We start from the raw sequence: 15,360 nt of genomic DNA, 5'->3' as shown, positions 1-15,360 counted from the left end.
GACCAAAAATAAACAGAAAACTTTCCAAAACATCAGTTGGCTAAATTGCAGGAAAGGACAGTAACATAGATTGAATCTGATCAGGCTTCGTGCTTTAGTAACTCCTTTCCCATCCACAGGTAAGGCCATATATGCTACCACATAGAGGTAATATTTCCTAGAACCTTCTCCTTAACTTGGGCTTCCCTTGTGGCTCAGCTGATAAAGAATCCGCCTGCAATGAGGGAGACCTGGGTTCGATCCCTGGGTTGGGAAGATCCCCTGGAGACGGGAAAAGCTACCCACTCCAGTATTCTGGCCTAGAGAATTCCATGGACTGTGTAGTCCATGGAGTCGCAAAGAGTCAGACACAACTGAGCGACTTTCACTTTCACTTTCGCCTTAACTTGCCTCTCATCATGCTTGCTCTATCTTGGCAGCTTTTTGATTGCAGCCACATCACTTAACTCCTGCTTCCTTACCTCTCTTCTCTGCTCCTTTGACTTGGCTCTCTAAATGAATTATTTGTTTCTCCAAACCAGCTTTGCTCCCCTGGCTTCATGCTCTGCAAGCCATAGGCTAGATCTAACCTTCCTCCATGCCCATCTACAGCTTCAAGGAGGCCCCTTGGGTCTATGATCTTCAGCATAAAGATGGTCTGATATAGTAAAAATTCTGAAGTTTATAAATACTGCAAGAGATTTCAAACAGGAAATGCTCATTTGTCTCCCCTGCTCTCTGATCCAGGCAGGACTATTATTGACTATATCACTAAACTAGAATGCAAAAATGGCCCATCCACCAACTTGGGACCTAGAACATGAGAGGTTTCAGGTTCAGCTATTCCTCGGTAGTATTCCTGAACTTCTCCATCTTTTGGAAGCTAGTTTATATCTTGTGGGTATGTCTGGCTCCTTCACTAGACTGAAAACCCCTGGATCTTATCTACCTTTGTAATCTCCGCCTGGCCTAGTAGAGTACTTTACGTGTGTAGGCACTCAATAATGTAAAGTAGAGAAAAAAATAATAAAACAAACTATCAGAAAAAAAGAGGATCAGAAAAGGGGGAAAAGATGACTCTTTAAGAACTGTGTTTATATAAAATTGGGATGTGATCAATTGAATGAGGATTTGTCTAGATTGGTTGGTTCTGGTAGTGATAGAAAAATAATTGTGAGTATCTCTAATATGTGTGTAACCTTAATCATTTCTTTAGACTCTACTAACAAGGCTAGGGAAAGGAGGGCCCAACAATAGTGTAATCCTGCCAGTTTCTCACCCTCCAATAGTTGCATCCCTGGAATGCTTTCCCCCTCCCAGTTGAAGAGGGTGGAGCGGAATCAAGGAATGTGGCTCACGTGGTTTATGTATGGCGAGTGATGGTTTTCTTCCTCTTTACAGCATTTGTCATCTCTGCCTCTGTCGCCCCAAACCTGTGCTCTAGCAGAAACTACTGCTTCTGTCATACCTCTGGAGGTCAGCCGTGATGTTATAGCCTTAGTTGGCTTTCCATTCCATTCCGCAAGTCATTTCTGCCCTTACTTGTACATCAGGGTATTACTAAGCCACAGATAGCACTGCCTCGTGCTTTCAAGTTCTTAGGATGACTCTAATGCTAGAGCTCTTATCTATCAGGGCCAGCACCATCCCCCGATGCTCAGCCTCCAGCACAGCACAGACCCACAAGGTTTTACTCAACCACCCCTTCCTCTCTAACACAAACCATTTATTTTTCTGATCAAAGCAGTTTACCTCAATAATAACTCCCCTCAAAGTTGGTTCTTTCCCATTTACCAAACTGAATTTTTATTCATAGGAGGGTTCTTATTCTCCCAAACCTCAGGGAGGGGTATTCTTGCTTAGGGGTAGACGTTCATTTCAACTTATCTAGTTATTATAGCTCATATCAGAGTCCTTAAACCCTCACTAAAGTAAACCTTTCATGGGTCTGTCCTCCTGGGCATCTAGATATGCCTGGACATGCTTCCATCCACAGTGGGTACTTCTATGACTTAGCCTCTCACTGGAGGACTCCTGCTATACTTGAGTAGTGTTTTATAATTAAAAATAACAAATGAACTTGTGAGAACCAAATGAGAGCGAGCATGTGAAGGTGCTTTGCAAATACAATGTATTATAATTAATTCCTTATTATTTGTTTGTTTGCTTGCTTAATAGAAACCCATGTCCATAGGGGAACTGAAGGCTTCAAATCGTGAAGATTTAAAAGATAAAAGACAGGGATGTTTAACTGTAGAAGAAATCAAATTGAAAAACATGTGAATATAAATTCAAAATCTATGTACTAAATAGAATTTCTGTGGCCCTTTTGAATGCACTGTTAGTCGCTCGGTCGTGTCTGACTCTCTGCGACCCCCTGAACTGCCAGGCTTCTCTGTCCACGGAATTCTCCAGGCGAGAGTACTGGAGTGGGTTGCCTTTCCCTTCTCCAGGGGATCGTCCATGACCTGCATATCGAACCTGGGTCTCCTGCATTGCGGCAGGTTCCTTACCAGCTGAGCCACCAGGGAATTCCCAAGAATTCTGGAATGGGTAGCCTTTCCCTTCTTCAGGGGATCTTCCGAACCCTAGGATCGAACCTGGGTCTTCCGCATTGTGGGCAGATTTTTTTAGCATCTGAGCCAGACACTTGCTAAATGAACCGGGAGAAAGTAGGAAGATGGCCCTGCAGTACCTAAAAGTTGTCATACTCAGGCTGCGCATGTTAGGCAACAGAAATCTAAATGAAACTATACAGCATGGAGAATTACAAGGCTTGACTCCAGAGGTCAACTACTTGGATTTAAATCTGAGCCCTGCCACTTAAGAGCTCTAGGTGAATTTTGACAAATTGCTTAATCTTAGTGTCTCATCTATAAGAAATTAGAGATGTCATAGTACCATCTCCCCAAAGTATTACACGAGTCAATACATATAAAGCACTTACCATCAGATCAGGCACAGAGTAAGTATTTAATATGAATAAATTTTACAATTCGTCTACTCATACCACTGTTTTTCATGGGAGTAATTGGGCTAGAGTTTCCCCAAATTTTTGCTAAAGAGGAAATTTGGGGAACGGTTTTTTCAGTTAGGTAGAATTTGATAAATATTTATTTGAAATTGAATTGAAAATTATTTACTCCCATCATCCCATCAACAGAAAATAGGATTAAATAGTGAGCATTGCCCCACTCATCAGTACAAGACCCAGTTTCCTCCACATTAAGTCTCTCCCATTGGGAAGCTTCCATAAACCTCTTATCCTTATCCACCATAGGGGAGACATCATGAAAACCACAGTCACAGAAATCTGACCAAACTGCTCACATAGACCACAGCTTGTCTAACTCAATGTAACTGTGAGTCAGGCCATGTAGGGACACCCAAGATGGGCAGGTCATAGTGGAGAGTTTTGACAAAACGTGGTCCACTGGAGAAGGCAATGGCAAATCACTTCAGTATTCTGGCATTGAGAGACCCTGAACAATATGAAAAGGCAAACAGATATGACACTGAAAGATGAACTCCCCAGGTCGGTAGGTGCCCAATATGCTACTGGAGAAGACTGAAGAAATAACTCCAGAAAGAAGGAAGAGACGGAGCCAAAGTGAAAACAACGCCCAGTTGTGGATGGGACTGGAGATGGAAGTCAAGTCCGATGCTGTAAAGAACAATATGGCATAGGAACCTGGAATGTTAGGTCCCTGAACCAAGGTAAATTGGAAGCGATCAAACAGGAGATGGCAAGCTTGAACATCGGCATTTTAGGAATCAGTGAACTAAAATGGACTGGAATGGGTGAAGTTAATTCAGATGACTATTACATCTGCTATTCTGGGCAAGAATCCCTTACACAAAGTGGTATAGCCCTCATAGTCAACAAGAGAGTCTGAAATGCAGTACTTGGGTGCAATCTCAAAAATGACAGAATGATTTCTGTTCGTTTCCAAGGCAACCCTTTCAATATCACAGTAATCCAAGTCTATACCCCAACCACTAATGCCAAAGAAGCTGAAGTTGAACGATTCTATGAAGACCTACTCAAAAAAGATGTCCTTTTCATCATAGGGGACTAGAATGCAAAAGTAGGAAATCAAGAGACACCTGAAGTAACTGGCAAGTTTGGCCTTGGAGTACAAAATGAAGCAGGGCAAAGGCTAACAGAGTTTTGCCAAGTGAATGCACTGGTCATAGCAATCACCCTCTTCCAATAACACAAGAGATGACTCTACACATGGACATCGCCAGATGGTCAGTACCAAAATCAGATTGATCACGGTCCTCGCAGCCAAACATGGAGAAGCTCTATACAAAACAAGAAGCAAAAACAAGGCCAGGAGCTGACCGTGGCTCAGATCATGAACTCCTTATTGCCAAATTCAGACTTAAATTGAAGAAAGTAGGGAAAACCACTAGACCATTCAGGTATGACCTAAATCAAATCCCTTATGATTATACAGTGGAAGTGACAAATAGATTCAAGGGATTAGATCTGATAGAGTGCCTGAAGAACTATGCATGGAGATTCGTGACATTGTACAGGAGGCAGTGATCAAGACCATCCCCAAGAAAAGGAAATGCAAAAAGGCAAAATGGTTGTCTGAGGAGGCCTTACAAATAGCTGAGAAAAGAATGGAAGCTAAAGACAAAAGAGAAAAGGAAAGATATACTCATCTGAATGCAGAGTTCCAAAGAAGAGCAAGGATAGATGAGAAAGCCTCCCTCAGTGATCAATGCAAAGAAATAGAGGAAAGCAATAGAATGCAAAAGACTGGAGATCTCTTCAAGAAAATTAGAGCTATCAGGGGAACATTTCATGCAAAGGTGGGCACAGTAAAGGACAGAAATGGTATGCACCTAACAGAAGTAGAAGATACTAAGAAGAGGTGGAAAGAATACACAGAAGAACGATAGAAATAAAGACCTTAATGACTCAGAAAACCATGTTGGACTGATCACTCACATAGAGCCAGACATCCTGGAGTGTGAAGTCAAGTGGGCCTTAGGATCATCACTATGAACAAAGCTAGTGGAGATGATGGAATTCCAGCTGAGGTATTCCAAATCCTAAAAGATGCTGCTGCTAAAGTGCTGCACCAAATATGCCAGCAAATTTGGAAAACTCAGCAGTGGCCACAGGACTGGAAAAGGTCAGTTTTCATTCCAATCCCAAAGAAAGGCAATGCCAAAGAATGTTCAAACTACCGCACAATTGTACTCATCTTACACTTTAGCAAATTAACTCTCAAAATTCTCCAAGAGAGGCTTCAACAGTATGTGAACCGAGACCTTCCAGATGTTCAAGCTGGATTTAGAAAAGGCAGAGGAACCAGAGGTCAAATTGCCACCATCCGTTGGATCATAGAAAAAGCAAGCGAGTTCCAGAAATATATCTACTTCTGCTTTATTGACTACGCCAAAGCCTTTGACTGTGTGGATAACCACAAACTGTGGAAAACTTTTCAAGAGATGGGAATACCAGACCACCTTACCTGCCTCCTGAGAAATCAGTATGCACGTCAAGAAACAACAGTTAGAACCGGACATGGAACAACGGACCGGTTCCAGATTCGGAAAAGAGTACGTCAAGGCTGTATACTGTCACCCTGCTTATTTAACTTATATGCAGGTTACATCATGCGAAATGCTGGGCTGGATGAAGCACCAGCTGGAATCAAGATTGCTGGGAGAAATAGCGATAACCTCAGATATGCAGGTGACACCACCCTTATGGCAGAAAGCAAAGAGGAACTAAAGAGCCTCTTCATTAAAGTTAATAGGAGAGTGAAAAAGCTGGCTTAAAAGTCAACATTCAAAAAACGAAGATCATGGCATCAGGTCCCATCACTTCATGGCAAACAGATGGGGAAACAATGGAAACAGTGACAGGTTTTATTTTCTTGGGCTCCAAAATCACTGCAGATGGTGACTGCAGACATGAAATCAAAAGACAAAGATGCTTGCTCCTTGGAAGAAAAGCTCTGACTAACGTAGACAGCATATTAAAAAGGAGAGAGAATACATTGCTGACAATGGTCCGTCTTGTCAAAGCTATGGTTTTTCCAGTAGTCATGTATGGATGTGAGAGTTGGACCATAAAGAAAGCTGAGTGCCGAAGAATTGATGCTTTTGAACTGTGGTGTTGGAAAAGACTCTTGAGAGTCCTTTGGAAAGCAAGGAGATCAAACCATTGAATCCGAAAGGAAATCAGTCCTGACTATTCATTGGAAGGACTGATGCTATAGCTGAAGCTCCAATATTTTGGCCACCTGACGCGAAGAACTGACTCATTGGAAGAGACCCTGATGCTGGGAAAGAGTCAAGGCAGGAGGAGAAGAGGACGACAGAGGATGAGATGGTTGAATGGCATCACTGACTTTATGGACATGAGTTTGAGGAAGCTCCGGGAGTTGGTGATGGACAGGGAGGCCTGGCATGTTGTAGTCCATGGGGTCACAAAGAGTTGGATGTGACTCAGTGACTGAAATGAACTGAACTGAAAGCAAAAGTTAACAAGTAATTGAGAATATTCAAGTGACTTAAACAACTCACATTATATAAAACTAGTTCATTTGCCCTTTCGCTCACAATATGGACAAAGGGACACACTATCATCATAGGACAGGATCAAGAAATAACAGTTGATACTAAAATGATTAAAAATCTCATTTACTGAAAACAAGTGTTATAAATGGAGATTACCCTCACAATTGCTATAGAAAACATAATAAATATTCATGTGCAGTTACAGTTTTATTTACAAATATCAGATAGTTTATAGCGTACTTTTTTCAAACTGCTGCCAAAAATGGAAATCAGTTTTGCTACCACCACAGAGAGCTACATTCATAATCATATGTAGATATAGTTGAGAAGCTCTGAATATTAGTGAATGTATCAAGTAATTTGTCATAAAGCACAGCCTTATGAAAGAAAATTACTTTCATATCTATTTGAGAGCTTAATTGCTAATCAAACATAGATAGAGTTTTAGTTACAAATATTAGAGTTTATTGTGTAATACTTGAAAATAACTGCACTCTAAAAACATTTATTTTCAACAATTCTTGAAAACCAAATGCTTACCATAAACCACAAAATGTTCACCATAACAATACTTTCAAAAGGCTGTTTACTAAAACATGAATTTGAAGGAATAATAAAAACAAAAGAATTTGGATACCAGCAATGCTTATATCGTCTCCCAGAAAGGCATTGGAGTGAGTCAATCACATTCCCATTGGTCCAAAAGAAGGGCTGTCTGCCAGAGTCCTGACTCATAAGCAGTCTGTTGGCCATATTTAGCAGAGGAGCCTGTAGTTGATTAGCTGTGCTCTGACAGTAAATACCCTATCATTGCTGTCCAGGAAAATCACTGAAGTATAGAGAATTTCTAAGACTATACCATAAATCATGTTAACCAAGATAGACTCTGTATACATGAAAACCCTGTAATATGAAGACCTGTTTTCATGACACGTATCTTCGTGGAATTTAGTTAAGTAGATAATTAATAGCTGATCCTCACTGTAGGCAACTCATCCATTTTGAGGCTGATTATCCAGTTTCTGGGGTTATCCATGTCTTGCTTTTGCTCCTACCACTCCCTTTGGCTGACAGCCTTTTGACCACTTCACTGTTCATTAGCACCTGCAAAGGATAACTGAAAGCAGATGAACTCAAACCACTCAATTATGCTTCTCATTAGCAGCTCTACTGAAGGGTTCTGTCCAGGAGGTGGTTGCAACTATTAGGTAAAATTAGGTTTCTGGATTATCAGTGGATTTCAGTTATCCACGTTTCTTCTGCCCCCTGATGACCCAGCATAATCTACTGTTGGCCATTTCTACATGATTTGCCTGGCCAGATGGAGAAAAAAGTGGATCTTCAGTGAGAAAATTAAAGATACTGGCTATCTGCTCTCTCATTTCTATTGAGAGTTTCCTCCCAAATCTACCCCCCACCACCATGCCCCCTTTTTTTTTTTTGTATAGCTAATGAAAAAACTACACAAGGTTCTCTGAGAATTCATGCTAATTGTTATTTGCTTAAATAATTACTGTAATTGCTAAAACCCTGAAACATCTTCTTATGAACATGTGGCTATTTAGCCACATTTCTCACATTGGAAGGGCTTTTTGTGAGAGCCCTGAATTTGGCGACTCATTATTTATACATATCTTAATCAGAAATACTGTAGCCAGGGAGTGCCAGTAATAATATGCTGTTAAAGGTTTATCCTGTGATGCATGAACAAGGGTGTGTCTCCAGGGAAAACAAGACTTGTGTATCTTTCTAAAGCATGAAATATCTCTGTCTAATGTAATCACTGTTGTTCCATGCATTTGTATATTTTTGTTATAAATGTAGTACCAATTTGTTTTAGTAAATAGAGATAATCATAGAAACTGTCCATAATCCCACCAGTGATAACCAGTTACCATTTTGTGGTATACACTTGCAGAATTTTTCTGTGCAAAAATAGATTAACTGCACAAGTCTTCAAACGGGGTCATATGTAATTTTGTTTTCTAACTTGTTTTTTCACTCAATATGTCAGGCAGGTTTTTGTGTACTAATATGTGCACTTTGACAATATTCTTTGAATTGGCTGTATACTATTCCACTGAATGAATGTGCATTGTTAATTCAAATACTCTCGATTTAGCTGTTTAAATGGTCTCCAAATTTTATTATAACAAAAGCCACGAGAAACGCTCTGGGATGTAAATCTTTGTGCATGTTCTTAATATCACCTCAGGAGAAATTAGAAGGAGTGGAGTTCTGGATCAAAGGCAAAGAGTGTGTCTCTGATTTTTTTTTTCTTTAACAAATGCCATAATATTAGCCATACCGAGTTTGTACAGATCTTCCACAAAAGTGAAATCAGTAACACACTCCTTAAGATTTCACTTGCAGAAAGTAGTGTAACTTCAGAGTTATGTGCGTGTAGCATTTTCAGTTTAATATAGTGTGGCTTCTTGTCGCTCTCATCTTGTTTTTGCTAGTGGTTTCCACCTTGTATGCATACATATATTTAATTTACAGTTTACTGGTATCAGTGAATTTAAGATGACCAATAGACACCAAAAGTACTTCATTTCTATTGGTGAATTTCATAGTAAAACACTAAATGAACTCATCTTAATGTGCTCATTAATCTGCTATAATAAAATCTATTCCTTCCTTGATAGATATTCTGAATATTCTTTGTACTGGATCATATGTAATCTCAGGAGTAAAAACAAAAATCAACCCCTCAAAACCCTACTCACAGCTTTGTTGACTTACACAATCAACAGTGAAATGATTAGTATCCACCACCACTACCATCCTGCCTCACAGAAGGAAGAAACATTATCTGAAAATGCATTGAACTCCCCAAGGTATTTTTTAAAACATCCTCAGTCATTCAACAACCAAGTTTTTCCTGTCTCAATAAAATGATATCTCCATTCTTCCATTTGCTCAGGGCAAAAACACTGTCATCATCCTTGATTCATTCTCCTTCTATCAAACACCATATCCAATCCATCAAGAAATCCCATTGGATATACCTTCAAAAGATACCCTCAATCTGACCAGTTCTCAAAACCTCTGCTGCTGCTGTTGCTGCGTCGCTTCAGTCGCGTCCAACTCTGTGTGACCCCATAGACAGCAGCCCACCAGGCTCCCCCGTCCCTGGGATTCTCCAGGCAAGAACACTGGAGTGGGGTGCCATTTCCTTCTCCAATGCACGAAAGGGAAAAGTGAAGGTGAAGACGCTCAGTCATGTCCGACTCTTACTGACCCCATGGACTGCAGCCCACCAGGCTCCTCCGTCCCTGGGATTCTCCAGGCATGAACACTGGAGTGGGGTGCCATTGCCTGCTGCCACTCAATTCCAAGCCACCATCATCTGTGTTTTGGATTATTGTAGTAGTCTCTTCACTGGTCTTCCGGCTTTGGCCTTTTTACCCCTCTAGTTTATTTTGCACACAGCATCTCAAGAGATTCTCTTCCAATATATGTCAGATCAAGTCACTCCACTCCTCAAAACTTTCCAACGGCATCCCACTTTGCTTGGACTCAAAGCCAAAATCCTCACAATGGACAACAGGGCCCTACAGAATATATCACCCCCTCACCCTTCAGTATCCTCTGAACCCCTTTCCTGTTGCTCTCCCCTTTCCTCAGCTCACTTTGATGGGTCTCCATTCTATTTGTCTAAAAAGCAGCAGACAGAGAGAACTTGTACTTTTTTTTATCTTCTCTTTTGGCCATGCCAGGCAGCATGCAGAAAGTTTCCCCACCAGGGATCGAACCCTGTGCCCCCTGCAGGGGAAGCGAGGAGTCTTAACCACTGGAGTGCCAGGGAAGTCCCAAGAACCTGTATTTAAAAATAGAGTCCACATGACTATAGAAATAGTAGTTCATAAGTAATCCATCATATTGAGCTCAGGGTGTCTTGACACTTCACTAAGGCACCCTGGAACATCCCATACTCATTTCTTAAAATTCACTTAGTCAGCAAATAGTTATTGAGAGCCTATCATATTCCAGACACTGTTGTATATGCATACATCAATAAACAAAACGTACAAACCTTTCTACCTCAGTACCTTCCATTCTGTAGGGAGCGAGAGAGAGAACATGGTTAAGTTAATTGTGAAGCATGTTAGAAAGTGATAATGAAATGGGAAAATTTAGAACAGCCATGTGGGGCTAGAAGTGTGTGCATGTGTGTGTAAGTGCTGTGTGGGGGGGTGGTTGTACTGTTGCTCCATGCCACAATGTCCCACGTGAGTTTGACATGTTTCTTGGGTTGTGTTTTGGGTAGGTCATGTTAATAGATTATATCTACTTGCAATATCCTGGCTTCTGACATGATTCCCACATGAATATGCTATTCCAATTCTTCCTGTACTTCCAGCATGACCTGTTCCTTGTATTTATTCTTACTCATCCCATTATTTTGACAGATTTATCTCCCTGCTCTCTGGGCCATTGGTTGAAATTATGGCTGACATCTTATGAATTTGTTGATGATCTTCTACCCCAACCACGTCTTCTCTTCAATTCCGTCTTTGCTCTTGTTAATGCCTCAGGCCTGCCAGTAGCAGTCAGTGACGCCCACATGCATTCCTTCACCCCAAAGGTTTGATGAAACTGCCATAGTCAGCAATGAATTATTGACCTGCACGGAATTAGACATGGTGATGTAACTGGTTATTTTCTTAGCAATATGTCCAATTCTAGTTAAAACCAGTGTATTTGGTGTTATAAGAGTCCATCAAGTGACCCTGAATATGTACAAATATCCAGGATAGTTCTGGGCTTCCTTGATTTCTCAATTCTGAGATTTTGTTTCGCTATGGGATAAGACTTGAGGTTATCCCTAAGGGTTTCAGGCAAAACTGAATTTTTTAATCTACTGAACAGCCTGACTGTTCAGATAAGCAAAATTTAATTGACACCTATTTAGGAGATTCTGCCTGGAGATGAGTTATGGAAAAATACAGCTCCACTAGAAACTTTTCACTTTTCTCTCTTCAAAACTCTGATTTTCTCCTAGCCCAGCCACGCTCAGAGAGGTTTTAAGTGGATTAATTAGTGCTTGAAAAGCACCTTTATACATGATAAGTAGCTAAGTACTAATTTAATCTTTTAAACTCTGGATTATTCCTATTGCAGTTCTAATTTCATACTTTTTCCATAATGCCACCAGATTGTAGGTGAGCTCCCAAAATAGACAGCTACTAGGACTAAAAGTGTTATATGACCCAACATGCAAAATAGCTCTGGGAAAGAAATGCTGAGATTGTAACGATGACCTACTCCTTTAAAAAGATTCTTGTGGCCCACTGCGGGCCGCCGGCGCGCGGGGCCGCGCCTCCCCGCCGTGGCCGCCACAGCGTGGGGTATTCAGGGGGAACGCGCGGCGGGTTCGAGAACGCGCGGAACGCCGGCGGCGGACAGTGGGGAGCCGCGGAGACTGTTGCTGGGCGCACTCGCTAACGGCCGCGGCGAGCCAGAGTGTCCCGTCGGTATTGGTATGAGGCAGAGGCGGTGGCGCTGTCCTCGCTGGCGGGCGTTGGCGGCGGCCACGACGGAGCGTGTTTGAGCCAGGACCGAGGTCCGAGGCGCGCTCTTCTCCCACAGAATGAGCCGTGAGGCTGGAACCTCAGATGGTGCGCCCTCCTCCCCGAAGGTGCCTGCCCTACCTGGCACAACGGCGTCCAACAAGGACCTGGCGAGCCTTTTTGAGTGTCCGGTCTGTTTTGAGTATGTATTGCCTCCAATCTTACAGTGCCAGAGCGGCCATCTCGTATGTAGTGACTGTCGCCCAAAGCTCACACGTTGCCCAACTTGCCGGTGCCCGCTGACCAACATTCGCAACTTGGGTATGGAGAAAGTGGCAAACTCAGTGCTGTTCCCGTGTAAATATGCCTCTTCTGGGTGTGAACAAACGATGCCACCCACAGAAAAAGCAGCCCATGAGGAACACTGTGGGTTCAGGCCCTGTTGTTGTCCCTGCCCTGGTACCACCTGTGGGTGGCAGGGCCCAACGGATGCTGTAGTGCCACATCTGATGCAGCACCAGGAGCCCATTATAATCCTGGAGGGAAAAGTTGTAGTGTTCCTTGCTGTCAACATTAATCTTGCTGGTGAGGTTGACTGGGTGATGTTGCAATCTTGTTTTGGGTTTCACTTCCTGTTAGTGTTGGAGAAACTGACAAGCTATGATGGTCACCAGAAATTCTTTGCCGTTGTCCAGCTCGTAGGAACACCCGAGCAAGCTGAAAAGTTTACTTACCGACTTGAGCTAAAAGCTAATAGGCGGCGATTGATTTGGGAAGCCACGCCTCTGTCTATTCATGAGCGAATTGCAACAGCCGTTATGAACAGCGAATGCCTGGTGTTCGACCCTGCAGTTGCGGAACTTTTCGCAGAAAATGGCAACTTAAGCATCGATGTAACTATTTCCATGTGTTGAACTCGTGATCAAACATTTTCTGACGAGTGTTTAAAACCATTACATTCAATTTCACAGCGAATAAGGCACCTGTCTTTCTACCAACCAGAAACATTTGGTAGGTGGAACCTAGAGACATTAATGTAAATAAAAGGAAAAGGTGCTAAATACAGGAAACAGTTGCATGTAATAACAATAATATCTTTTAAATAAGTCAACAGTAAACCACTGAAAAATATATGTATGTTTACACCCAAAATGGGCATCTTTTGAATTAAAAAAGCAAGCTTTGAAAACGAATTCTGAATTTCTGTTTATAGTAAATTGAGTGTACTGTTGAAAAATACTGGGTTCTTTTTTGTGTGCCTGTGCCGTGTGTGTGTGTGTGTGCGCGTGTGCGTGTGCGTGTGCATGTGCGCGTGCGCGTGCGCACGCGCACGCGCACGTCCTCCCGCTTGGATTTCTTTCCCTATAACTGACAAGCCATATGGTCTTGGACCACTGCATTTCCCGTCTGTGAGTCAATACGTAGTGCTCTTGTGTGTGTTTGAGTGTGTGTGTGTATTTGCTAATGTTTAATTCTAGTTTTTAATTAAATAAATTTGACTTTCTTTTCTGTAAAAAAAACTAAAAAGATTCTGATTTATTCGATGTCACCACAAAGAATTGTTCAGAGATTTGGAAATGAGAGCATTTTGTATTTGGTGTAGAGCAAAAAAAGCCACGTAAGGGGCTTTCCTGATAGCTACACTGGTAAAGAATCTGGCTGCAATGCAGCAGAGCCTGGTTGGATTCCTGGGTGGGCAAAATCTGCTGGAGAAGGGATAGGCTACCCACTCCAGTATTCTGGCCTGGAGACGTCCATGAACTGTATAGTCCATATGGTCGCAAAGGGTGGGAGAAGGGATAGGCTACCGCCCCATTATTCTTGGTCTTCCCTTGTGGCTCAGCTGGTAGAGAATCTGCTTGCAATGTGGGAGATCTGGGTTCGATGCCTGGGTTGGGAAGATCCCCTGGAGAATGGAAAGGCTATGCACTCCAGAATTCTGGCCTGGAGAATTCCACGGACTGTAGATCCGATGGAGAAGGGAGCGACTACCCACTCCAGTATTCTGGCCTGGAGGATCCAATGGACTGTAGAGTCCATGGATTCACAAGAGTCAGACAGTCCTGAGCGACTTTCACTTTCACTTTCTTTCTTTTATTTTTATTTTATTTTTTTTTAATAAATTTATTTATTTTAGTTGGGGGCTAATTACTTTACAATATTGTAATAGTTTTTGCCATACATTGACATGAATCAGCCATGGGTTTACATGTGTTCCCCTTCCTGGACCCCCCACCCACCTCCCTTCCCATCCCATCCCTCTGGGTCATCCCATTGCCCCGGCCCTGAGCCCTTGTCTCATGCATCGAACATGGAATGGTGTTTTGTTTCACATATGATAATATACATGTTTCAATGCTATTCTCCCAGAACGTCCCACCCTCACCTTCTCCCTCAGAGTCCATAAAATTGTTCTATGCATCTGTGTCTCTTATTCTGTCTCGCATATAGGGTTATCACTTTCTTTCATTGCAGTTTAACTAAAATGCCATGGAAATTTTGTTTCAAAATTCAGACCTGGAATTTGAGATCATCAATAGACTAGATACATTTTCGTGAGAATCTTGGTATTGTAAGTCTCTGCCTTGTTCCTTAAGCATTTTATTACATTTTTCACAAATAAATCTCAACAGGTTGTGATGAGATATTTCTCTCCCAGGACTGATTAAAAAACATTCATTTGGATTTTTAACCAAATGTCTATGAGAAAAACAAGTCAGACTATTAATCCTACAGGCAACGCAGGAATATTAATACCACTGGATTGTATATATTTCTATCAATTTCACCTTTCCAATTACCTTGCTAAAAGTAAAAAAGAAAGGTAAAAGCTAATACTCTGGTCTGAAGCTACCAAGTGTTGAAACAGGCAAGTTATTGAAAGGGGCTGAGAGAGCATGTGGGTGTGTCATTGTTTTTAACTCGGAACAAGTTCAAAGTTGTTAGCCAGTTGTTAGCTGTTCTGTAATTAGTACCTAAACTCCTTAATAAAGATTTGATAAACAACAAGGTCTTACTGTAAAGCACAGTGAACTATATTTAATATCCTGTGATAAACCATAAAGGAAAAGAATATGACAATGTGTATATATATATATATATATATATATATAACTGAGTCACTTTGCTGTGCAGCAGAAATTAACACAGCATTGTGAATCAACTATACTCCAGTAATTTTCTTTTTAAAGAGTAAGATTTCCTCGTTTACTGTATCTACCTAACGGAATGTGGCTATATTCTTCTCCATAATATAGGTCATATTTACTTAATGGTCTTCTAGGCTAGCTCTATGCCTTACATTGTTAAGGATGTC

General features: G+C 41.6%; 1 protein-coding gene across 1 annotated transcript; it reads left to right on the top strand.

The window, feature by feature from the left end:
• The first annotated feature begins 12,433 nt into the window (after positions 1 to 12,433).
• On the top strand, positions 12,434 to 12,958 carry LOC145535654 (E3 ubiquitin-protein ligase SIAH1A-like). The gene has a single exon (XM_081564049.1). The coding sequence runs from the start codon at positions 12,434 to 12,436 to the stop codon at positions 12,956 to 12,958; it is 525 nt and encodes a 174-aa protein (XP_081420175.1).
• Positions 12,959 to 15,360: the final 2,402 nt, after the last annotated feature.

This window comes from Giraffa tippelskirchi, chromosome X (assembly GCF_054371585.1).
Source record: "Giraffa tippelskirchi isolate mGirTip1 chromosome X, T2T-mGirTip1v1.2.pri, whole genome shotgun sequence".
In the NCBI taxonomy this organism is placed as follows: domain Eukaryota; kingdom Metazoa; phylum Chordata; class Mammalia; order Artiodactyla; family Giraffidae; genus Giraffa; species Giraffa tippelskirchi.
Note: the sequence above shows the minus strand (reverse complement) of the source record. Positions and strands in the feature narration are given on the sequence as shown.